General features: G+C 45.4%; 1 protein-coding gene across 2 annotated transcripts in view; it reads right to left on the bottom strand.

Annotated features, from left to right (window-relative positions):
• Positions 1–11,871, bottom strand: part of LOC120042580 (guanine nucleotide-binding protein subunit alpha-13) — a 45,200-nt gene extending 33,329 nt beyond the window's left edge. Inside the window, exon 1 of one of the 2 annotated variants that reach the window (XM_038987413.1) lies at positions 11,519–11,871. In XM_038987413.1, coding sequence (XP_038843341.1) covers positions 11,519–11,801 — 283 coding nt within the window. In that variant the 5' untranslated portion in view covers positions 11,802–11,871. The remainder of the gene's footprint in view (positions 1–11,518) is intronic. The other variant, XM_038987405.1, reaches the window with a different exon arrangement.
• Positions 11,872–12,177: the final 306 nt, after the last annotated feature.

Genomic DNA, 12,177 nt, shown 5'->3' with positions numbered 1-12,177 from the left:
TTTCCAGGTGCTCTCTCTCTCTCTCACTAAACAGGGCTGTTTCCAGGTGCTCTCTCTCTCTCTCTCCCACTAAACAAGGCTGTTTCCAGGTGCTCTCTCTCTCTCTCTCTCTCTCACTAAACAGGGCTGTTTTCCAGGTGCTCTCTCTCTCTCTCTCACTAAACAGGGCTGTTTCCAGGTGCTCTCTCTCTCCCACTAAACAGGGCTGTTTCCAGGTGCTCTCTCTCTCCCACTAAACAGGGCTGTTTCCAGGTGCTCTCTCTCTCCCACTAAACAGGGCTGTTTTCCAGGTGCTCTCTCTCTCCCACTAAACAGGGCTGTTTCCAGGTGCTCTCTCTCTCCCACTAAACAGGGCTGTTTTCCAGGTGCTCTCTCTCTCTCCAACTAAACAGGGCTGTTTTCCAGGTGCTCTCTCTCTCTCCAACTAAACAGGGCTGTTTCCAGGGGCTCTCTCTCTCTCCCTCACTAAACAGGGCTGTTTTCCAGGTGCTCTCTCTCTCTCTCTCTTTCTCTCACTAAACAGGGCTGTTTCCAGGTGCTCTCTCTCTCCAACTAAACAGGGCTGTTTCCAGGGGCTCTCTCTCTCTCCCTCACTAAACAGGGCTGTTTTCCAGGTGCTCTCTCTCTCTCTCTCTCTCTCTCTTTCTCTCACTAAACAGGGCTGTTTCCAGGTGCTCTCTCTCTCCCACTAAACAGGGCTGTTTTCCAGGTGCTCTCTCTCTCCCACTAAACAGGGCTGTTTCCAGGTGCTCTCTCTCTCCCACTAAACAGGGCTGTTTCCAGGGGCTCTCTCTCTCTCCCACTAAACAGGGCTGTTTCCAGGGGCTCTCTCTCGCTCTCACTAAACAGGGCTGTTTCCAGGTGCTCTCTCTCGCTCTCTCTCACTAAACAGGGCTGTTTCCAGGTGCTCTCTCTCGCTCTCTCTCACTAAACAGGGCTGTTTCCAGGTGCTCTCTCTCCCACTAAACAGGGCTGTTTTCCAGGTGCTCTCTCTCTCTCACTAAACAGGGCTGTTTCCAGGTGCTCTCTCTCCCACTAAACAGGGCTGTTTCCAGGTGCTCTCTCTCTCTCTCTCTCTCCCACTAAACAGGGCTGTTTCCAGGTGCTCTCTCTCCCACTAAACAGGGCTGTTTCCAGGTGCTCTCTCTCTCTCTCACTAAACAGGGCTGTTTCCAGGTGCTCTCTCTCTCTCTCACTAAACAGGGCTGTTTCCAGGTACTCTCTCTCCCACTAAACAGGGCTGTTTCCAGGTGCTCTCTCTCTCTCTCACTAAACAGGGCTGTTTCCAGGTGCTCTCTCTCTCTCTCCCACTAAACAGGGCTGTTTTCCAGGTGCTCTCTCTCTCACTAAACAGGGCTGTTTTCCAGGTGCTCTCTCTCGCTCTCTCCCACTAAACAGGGCTGTTTCCAGGTGCTCTCTCTCTCTCTCTCCCACTAAACAGGGCTGTTTTCCAGGTGCTCTCTCTCTCTCCCACTAAACAGGGCTGTTTCCAGGTGCTCTCTCTCTCTCCCACTAAACAGGGCTGTTTCCAGGTGCTCTCTCTCTCTCCCACTAAACAGGGCTGTTTCCAGGTGCTCTCTCTCTCCCACTAAACAGGGCTGTTTCCAGGTGCTCTCTCTCTCTCCCACTAAACAGGGCTGTTTCCAGGTGCTCTCTCTCTCTCCCACTAAACAGGGCTGTTTCCAGGTGCTCTCTCTCTCTCCCACTAAACAGGGCTGTTTCCAGGTGCTCTCTCTCTCTCCCACCAAACAGGGCTGTTTTCCATGTGCTCTCTCTCTCTCCCGCTAAACAGGGCTGTTTCCAGGTGCTCTCTCTCTCTCTCCCACTAAACAGGGCTGTTTCCAGGTGCTCTCTCTCTCTCCCACTAAACAGGGCTGTTTCCAGGTGCTCTCTCTCTCTCTCTCTCCCACTAAACAGGGCTGTTTCCAGGTGCTCTCTCTCTCTCTCCCACTAAACAGGGCTGTTTCCAGGTGCTCTCTCTCTCTCCCACTAAACAGGGCTGTTTCCAGGTGCTCTCTCTCTCTCCCACTAAACAGGGCTGTTTCCAGGTGCTCTCTCCCGCTCTCTCCCTAAACAGGGCTGTTTTCCATGTGCTCTCTCTCACACACGGCCTGGGCTGTTGATGTAATAATGTAGGATAGGATCAATAGATCAATGGCAAAACATCCGTCGCACGCATTAGGCCCCGATGCTAACGATCAATAGCCTACGTCCATAGAAAAACATTAGCCACGATGCTAATGAGCCATCAAACATTAATGCATAAAAAAACAGCTAAGGGTTTCGGAGGCCAGAACAGAGAGCCTCTCTGGGAGGAAGAGCACGGGGCTCATGGGTAATAATAGCTTCCTCCTTCCAGTCTTATCACTGTTTAGTTTCTTTCTCTGCAGAGATTCAACTGTCATTTCTTTGAGAGCGAGTGCGCACACACACACACACACAAAGAGAGAGACATAAAAGACAAAAGACAGAAGGAGCTACAGAGACAGAATGACGGGGACATTCAAGTTCCTTGATGACTAATTATTAAAGGGGATTATAAATGCACCAATCAAAAAGCGCTCTGGGGATCAATCAGTAAATGAAGGTCTGAAGACACTTCCAATAGGTAAAAGATGAGCAGGTCTTTCAGACAACGTCAAACATTCAAAAGGCTTGTGTGTTGTTGATGATGGGAAGCCAGACAGGCTGGGGATTGACAGGATATTACCAAGAAACACATTGTATCGGCACCACAGTATTGTGATTCTATACGCATCACGACTCATGATACGATATGTATTGTGATTCTATACGCATCACGACTCATGATACGATATGTATTGCGATTCTATACGCATCACGACTCATGATACGATATGTATTGCGATTCTATATGCATCACGACTCATGATACGATATGTATTGTGATTCTATATGCATCACGACTCATGATACGATATGTATTGTGATTCTATACGCATCACGACTCATGATACGATATGTATTGTGATTCTATACGCATCACGACTCATGATACGATATGTATTGCGATTCTATACGCATCACGACTCATGATACGATATGTATTGCGATTCTATACGCATCACGACTCATGATACGATATGTATTGCGATTCTATACGCATCACGACTCATGATACGATATGTATTGCGATTCTATACGCATCACGACTCATGATACGATATGTATTGCGATTCTATACGCATCACGACTCATGATACGATATGTATTGCGATTCTATACGCATCACGACTCATGATACGATATGTATTGCGATTCTATACGCATCACGACTCATGATACGATATGTATTGCGATTCTATACGCATCACGACTCATGATACGATATGTATTGCGATTCTATACGCATCACGACTCATGATACGATATGTATTGCGATTCTATACGCATCACGACTCATGATACGATATGTATTGCGATTCTATACGCATCACGACTCATGATACGATATGTATTGTGATTCTATACGCATCACGACTCATGATACGATATGTATTGCGATTCTATACGCATCACGACTCATGATACGATATGTATTGCGATTCTATACGCATCACGACTCATGATACGATATGTATTGCGATTCTATACGCATCACGACTCATGATACGATATGTATTGCGATTCTATATGCATCACGACTCATGATACGATATGTATTGCGATTCTATACGCATCACGACTCATGATACGATATGTATTGCGATTCTATACGCATCACGACTCATGATACGATATGTATTGCGATTCTATACGCATCACGACTCATGATACGATATGTATTGTGATTCTATACGCATCACGACTCATGATACGATATGTATTGCGATTCTATACGCATCACGACTCATGATACGATATGTATTGCGATTCTATACGCATCACGACTCATGATACGATATGTATTGCGATTCTATATGCATCACGACTCATGATACGATATGTATTGCGATTCTATATGCATCACGACTCATGATACGATATGTATTGCGATTCTATATGCATCACGACTCATGATACGATATGTATTGTGATTCTATACGCATCACGACTCATGATACGATATGTATTGCGATTCTATATGCATCACGACTCATGATACGATATGTATTGCGATTCTATACGCATCACGACTCATGATACGATATGTATTGCGATTCTATACGCATCACGACTCATGATACGATATGTATTGCGATTCTATATGCATCACGACTCATGATACGATATGTATTGCGATTCGATACGCATCACGACCCATGATACGATATGTATTGCGATTCGATACGCATCACGACCCATGATACGATATGTATTGCGATTCTATATGCATCACGACTCATGATACGATATGTATTGCGATTCTATATGCATCACGACTCATGATACGATATGTATTGCGATTCTATACGCATCACGACTCGCCATGATACGATATGTATTGCGATTCGATACGCATCACGACTCGCCATGATACGATGTGTATTGCGATTCGATACGCATCACGACTCGCCATGATACGATATGTATTGCGATTCGATACGCATCACGAACCATGATACGATACGCATCACGACTCGCCATGATACGATGTGTATTGCGATTCGATACGCATCACGAACCATGATACGATATGTATTGCGATTCGATACGCATCACGAACCATGATACGATACGCATCACGACTCGCCATGATACGATGTGTATTGCGATTCGATACGCATCACGCACCATGATACGATATGTATTGCGATTCGATACGCATCATGAACCATGATACGATACGCATCACGACTCGCCATGATACGATGTGTATTGCGATTCGATACGCATCACGAACCATGATACGATATGTATTGCGATTCGATACGCATCACGAACCATGATACGATACGCATCACGACTCGCCATGATACGATGTGTATTGCGATTCGATACGCATCACGAACCATGATACGATATGTATTGCGATTCGATACGCATCACGACTCACCATGATACGATATGTATTGCGATTCGATACGCATCACGACTCGCCATGATACGATATGTATTGCGATTCGATACGCATCACGACTCGCCATGATACGATATGTATTGCGATTCGATACGCATCACGACTCACCATGATACGATATGTATTGCGATTCGATACGCATCACGACTCGCCATGATACGATATGTATTGCGATTCGATACGCATCACGACTCGCCATGATACGATATGTATTGCGATTCTATACTGCGGTTTTATTGCGTTTTCCGATGATCCAAACATACTGCTCACTAAATGTCTGCTGCAGAGGGATGAGAGAGAGACACAATAAAAACGAGTTTGATCAGTCATGGAAATAAAAGTGCTGGAAACACATTGGATCACTGTTTAAAAACAGAAGACGGAGGCCAAGCTACAGGAGAATTAATACTGAAGACAAGCGCTACCTAGCAACTAAAAGCATTTAAATCGATATAATATTGTCAAAAATAATACATTGGATAGTCTAATGTATCCATTTTCCCCTGGAAGTCAGACAGTGTTCTCCCCAGATTCTGCTAGGTGGGGTACCTGAAACAGCCACTACAGCTGACAACATGAACACACTGAATAGGCACTTTAGGGTCTGAGGTTTCTTGGTAGACTGTGCCTAATGATTGAAGTAATGATGTTATTACACACAAAATATACCACACACACAGAGGAAGTGATCACCTGAGCGGTTGACACTAAGGACAGGAGGTGTGGTGTACTGTTTCACATCAGTGGAATTCTGAGTATTTCCGTTGATGCAATCTCCAGTCATTGTTTTCAAATGACCTTTGACCTCTAGACAGCAGCTAACAAACACCGCCGAGGCTCTTTCGTCACCGCCGCCGAGGCTCTTTCGTCACCGCCTCCGAGGCTCTTTCGTCACCGCCACATCCATACCAGAACAAGCCTTGACCCAGCAGAAACACTTGGCTGCAGGGGAAGTAATGGAGCATTGGCTCTGTGAGGTACACAGAGGGTTTCTCCTGGCTGGCACACAGCACAGTTATTCAATGTTGTGTAGAATGCCAACTGACATTGTTCTCGCTCTACACGACACAGAATGATGTACCAGTATGCTGTAAAGAAACAATCCCTTTCCATCCCAATGTTCCATAAAAGTCAGAATCACATTTCCTTTCTGGAGTCCCTTAGAGCCGAACAGGCACAGCTTCACACACACACACCACACACACAGTCTCCTAGCGCAGTAGTCATTAAGAGACTGCGGGAGGGTAAACAGGATACAAACAACATGCATGGCTGAGACAAGGCAGCAGCCTCTGTGGATCAGAGCAGAGGGCTGAGACAAGGCAGCAGCCTCTGTGGATCGGAACAGAGGACTGAGACAAGGCAGCAGCCTCTGTGGATCGGAACAGAGGACTGAGACAAGGCAGCAGCCTCTGTGGATCGGAACAGAGGACTGAGACAAGGCAGCAGCCTCTGTGGATCGGAACAGAGGGCTGAGACAAGGCAGCAGCCTCTGTGGATCGGAACAGAGGGCTGAGACAAGGCAGCAGCCTCTGTGGATCAGAGCAGAAGGCAGAAACAAGGCAGCAGAGGGCTGAGACAAGGCAGCAAAGGGCTGAGACAAGGCAGCAGCTTCTGTGGATCGGAACAGAGGACTGAGACAAGGCAGCAGCCTCTGTGGATCGGAACAGAGGACTGAGACAAGGCAGCAGCCTCTGTGGATCAGAGCAGAGGACAGTCTCAAATGGAACCCGATTCCCTACATCAGGGTTCCCCTTCTGTCTCCTTGGGCCCTAATCTGCCACACCGGATTCAATTAGACAACTAATCATCAAGGCTTTGACTTTGGCACATAGGACTCTGCTCAAACATAGTGCACTATGTAGGGAATAGGGTGGCATTGGGGACGCAAAGGCAGGATCAGCTCAGGGCTTACAGGGTATCAACCAGTTATTCAGAAAGGACTAAACAGATTGACTCCTGGAACTCAACCTGTTCTATCAAACCCAAAGACCAGGGCTGCCCAACCCTCTTCCTGGAGTCCTACCGTCCTGTGGGTTCAGTCCAAACCTCTTCCTGGAGATCTACCGTCCTGTGGGTTTTCAGTCCAACCCTAATTTAAACACACCTGATTCTACTAATTAGCTGCTCAACAAGACCTTAACTAGCTGAATCAGATATGCTAAATTAGGGTTGGACTGAAAACCTACAGGACAGTAGATCTCCAGGAAGAGGGTTGGGCAACCCTGCCCTAGACTGAACAGGTGTTCATAGCACATATTCACAAAGCATCTCAGAGTAGGCGACATTGCTGGTCTAGGATCAGTTCTGCCTATTAGATCAATGAATAACACAGGGGGTATCTGATCCTAGATCAGCACTGAGACTCAGAGGCTTTTAAAATAAAGTTGTGCTAACATCTCTGTTTAATAACTGAAAGAGTTGACTCACGCTGGGAGAGTTCAGCCTAGATCTAACACCACCCCCGTCCATCCATCTATGACATCACAAGAGGAAGTGCAACACACGAGGCCCCTGCTAGCTCCTCACGAGATGGCTGGACAAAAATCTGACACTGTCAGCCTGTTGGCCCACATGGCACCCTATTCCCCATATAGTGCACTACTTCTGACCAAACACCCTACGGGCCCAGGTCAAAAAGTAGTACACTATCTAGGGAACAGGGTGCCATCTATCTAGGGAACAGGATGCCATCTATCTAGGGAACAGGGTGCCACGTCTAGACTCAGGCTATACTATCCAGACATGCACTAGGCTGTTCTTCCAGAGAGACAAAGGGAGGGTAGATAGTATCACTTCTTAGGGATAAAATACAGTCCAGAAAAACAGGCCTGGCCTGTAGAATGTAAATAAGTACAACAAGATTTAGGAGACAGGGACAGACCATTGATTTAGCTAAAACAAACACCCCCCCCCCCCAGGTCAGAACTGAAGACTTAACAGAGGGAGATTTAGCAGAAGGGAGATTTAGAGATGGATTAAAGAATTTAAATCATAACATGATGAGCCAAGGCCCTTTGTTTACAAATAGAAGACAGATGCGATAACGTCCTAAAAACAGGCCTTTCACCACCAGGTCTATAGACTATATCTATATTTCCTGTAAGAGGGACGCTGAAGATGAGAACAGAGCAGCGTCATCAGGGGCTTCGTCTCCAAGCGGTGCACTACTTTATACCAGGGTCCATAGGGCGCTGGTCAAAACGTTAGTGCAGTGTATAGGGAGCCGTTTGGGACGAACCTCAGGACTCCCATCATTCATCTGTCACAGAAGACAATACACAGCGTTCCTCATGGGGATCCTGCCTGGGCTTAGCCAATCACCCACAGGTAGGACCTAACCTCCTGTCTCCATCTGTCTGTGTGTGTATATATCCCCCCCTCCTTCATGCATTTCACAGTAAGGATATGACATCATCGTGTGAGGCTGGGAACCCCCTGCATCCACCCACACAGGCAGAGCTACTGGGGATATCCTCCATGTCTGATGATCAAATAACAGTAAAGTACCCATCTAAAATTAACACAATGATTCAACATGGTCCTTTAATAGGAATTCTGAGAAACGGTGTGTCAACAAGTGTGCACCTGTCAAGAAGACATTAATGGAAGAGTTTAGTCTGTATGACAGATCTAAGATAAATAGCTTCATTGTGATCAACGACTCACAAAGGGAAAAGTTGTCAAAAAAACAAACACAATGACTAAAATTGTATAGTTGACAATTAATTTATTTCCACAGGACTGCTACACCAACAAACCAGTGTGTAGCAGGAAACCTAAAGTAGTCTGCGTAATGAACAAAGTAGCCAACTAGGGGGGGAACCACCCAGAGCGGTTTCACCCCCATAACATATGTTTGTTTGCATAACAGGAGTCATCTGACTGTAGTATTGCTGTACATCTCTGGTAATATCGTTGACTCGTGTGTGCAGGGCTGTGTTGTCACGACTACCAGACCTGGTATGACCACGCAAGTTGGAGGCAGAAACACCCCTTTCATGTTCTCTCTCTCTTCAGATTTTATACAGCTAGGCCTAATGCCTCAGTTTACCAAAACGTGACTGAAATCCACCAGTGTTAAACTTTCAACAAAACACTCAACATTCGGGGGGGGTCTGACAAGTAAAGATTATTTACAGTAAAATAAGAAATAACCAATTGATCTAGCTAGCAAGTTTGACAGACTGTCTGGGTGAATACAAACAATTGGAATATGAGTGATCACATCACTGCCTCAAAACATGGTTTCGAGTTGCCCTATAAAGGACGCAGTGTTTCCGCACATGGGCGTCATAGGTGGTTAAAACGCTGAGGCAAAAAAAAATAACTGCCACATTTTTAAGGGGACGTATTTTTAACGAAAATCCTGTTACTGAAGGTATATCAATAATCCGTGATTCCTTGTCGGTCGGTCCTGATTGTATAATGTGTGGATATCTGTATGGAAATGTCGTGGCAACAGGCAAAGGTCTCATAGACTTCAATAAGAGTAGGGCGGCGGGTGCCAAAACGGAAGTGGCAAGGTACGTGGTGCTCGCTCCCGCGGGCAGCGGCGGCACTGCTGGCTCAGCACCAGAAGATGAAATTAGCTGAAGTCTTGAGCGGCCGTAGCACATGGTCAACCAATGCACAGAGTTCATCTTGCCAACCAATCAAACAATGTTTTAATGATAATATTCAAGCTGACAACAACCGGGACCGCTCGTCTCTACACGGTAGCCAGATTTTCTTGCGGTTCAACTGCCGTTTAGTGCTGATCACGTGTAAACACCTTTATAGTGCAGGTTTGAAGAAATGTTCGGTTCCGAGATTTCTATCAGAGGAGGCTCATGGGAGGAGCTATAGGAGGACGGGCTCATTGTAATGGCTGGAATGGAATAAATGGAATTGTATCAAACATATGGAAACCACAGATTTTACACAGTTACATTCCAATGAGCCGGTCCTCCTATAGCTTCTCCCACCAGCCACCTCTGGTTTCTATAACTACATATATTCACACATTATACACTGAACAAAAATATACCTGCAACATGTAAAGTGCTGGTCCCATGTTTCATGAGCTGAAATAAAAGATCCCAGAAATGTTCCATATGCACAAAAAGCTTATTTCTCTCAAATGTTGTGCACAAATTTGTTTACACCACTGTTAGTGAGCATGTCTTCTTTGTCAATAATTGAATGTTAATTTCTCTACCATAAGCCACCTCCGTCATTTTAAAAAAAATTGGCGGTATGTCCAACCCTGCCTCACAACCGCAGACCACATGCATGGCGTCGTGTGGGCTAGCAGTTTGCTGATGTCAGCGTTCTGAACAGAATGCCCATGGTGGTGGTGGGGTTATGGTATGGGCAGGCATAAGCTCCCGGACAACGAGCACAATTGCATTTTACAGATGGCAATTTGAATGCACAGAGATACCGTGACGAGTTCCTGAGGCCCATTTTTTTTTTTTTAAGGTATCTGTGACCAACAGATGAATCTGTATTCCCAGTCGTGAAATCAATAGATTAGGGTCTAATGAATTTATTTCCATTGACTGATGTTCTTCTATGAACTAACTCAGTAAAATATTTAATTGTTGCGTTTATATTTTTGTTCAGTATACACTCCGCACCAACGAACAAGGAATTACTAATGACATATTTACCTTCAGTAACCACCCTAAACATTTAAGTTTATTATCCGTCTCCACATTTGAATCCCCTAGGATGCCCATCCGAGTCCTCGTATACGGCTAGGTTTCCATAACATGAAAAGTCAGATATGCCATGCATGACGTTTTCTAAAATATGTGCAATGATGGTTAGGATATACTTCATCTTGTTATATCCGCTGTGATTAAAACCATTTTAAGCTTTCTGATTTCCAAACTAGCTACCAAGTTATTTCACTATGACTGTTCAAGATTCATGTTTTTTTTTTTTTTAACACTCAAATAAGTTTATAAATAAGTTAACTACAGAAACAAAGCTAGCTTGCGCATTAGTTAGCCAAAGCTTACTGCTAGCTGGGTAAATTGCCTGATAAAAACAGCTGATAAACTGTCATACTATTTTCCACCCCTGAATAATACTGACATGGGACAAACAATACGCGTGATATCAGAAGATATATTCAGACATCTGAATCATGTTCAAAGGGAAACCCCGCTCTGTCTGTGTGGCCTCATCTCTTCAAATCCCACTCTGCACAAACACTTTCAAATAACATGGGCGTTTCTTCTAGCTTTGTGTGTGTTAGCTAGCTAACTAGGCTAGCGAAGAAACAGATGTGAGTACGCCCGTCCTCCCAACATAGCTAGCTAACAACGCATACCAAGCGCAAGTTACGGATACTGTTAGCATACTAGCTGGCTGGTTACTTCCCACTCAGACATGAACTCTTGAACAGAGCAAATAAATCAACAAAGGCCCCGAAAAACTCACCAGTGGCGTTGTATAAAGTACAACGAACAACCTAAAGTGCCTTACCTTTAATTACATTACTAAAAATCGTGGCCTTGAACTCTTCTTTTGCCCTTTGATCGAAGTCCTGACCATGGATGATACGCATCTGCTTCAGGAAAGTAGACTTGCCGCTTTCTCCCGCTCCGAGTAGCAGAATCTTCACCAGCCGCTTCACGTACGTCTTATCCCGCGAAATACTTTTGTCTATTTCTTTAGATATCCTTAATTGTTCTGCCTCGTTACTCGTGAGGACACAGTTTGGAAAACATACTGATAAAACGGACCGGGACGGCAGGAAATCCGCCATCTTTGAAACAACTTCATCGATACAGTAGAGAGAGTTGGTTTGAGGCTAGCGACTAGAGTCTACTCGAGGGCGGGGCGAGATTACGATAACGGGTGTGTGAGCGCGCACAGGCCTAGCACAGTGAGGGGGTTCGTTTATCTGGCCTGGTTACCGCGGCAAGGGGAGTTTAAACCGGGTGAAAAGTGATTGCATTCGTTTTGGAACCGGGCTGCCTCCCGGGCCTGAGCCAGGTAACACGCTCTGGCCGACGACGGCGAAGTCGGCTGAAAACAAAAGTGACGTATTCAAGCACGTGGAGTGATGAGTTTGGTTCTGTATTTTTACATGCAAAAGTGATTGCTTTTGATAAAAACGATTTATCTGCCTTCCCAATGAA

This window comes from Salvelinus namaycush, chromosome 3, assembly GCF_016432855.1.
Source record: "Salvelinus namaycush isolate Seneca chromosome 3, SaNama_1.0, whole genome shotgun sequence".
Classification (NCBI taxonomy): domain Eukaryota; kingdom Metazoa; phylum Chordata; class Actinopteri; order Salmoniformes; family Salmonidae; genus Salvelinus; species Salvelinus namaycush.
The sequence above is the reverse complement of the archived record's forward strand: the minus strand, read 5'-3'. Positions and strand labels throughout refer to the sequence as shown.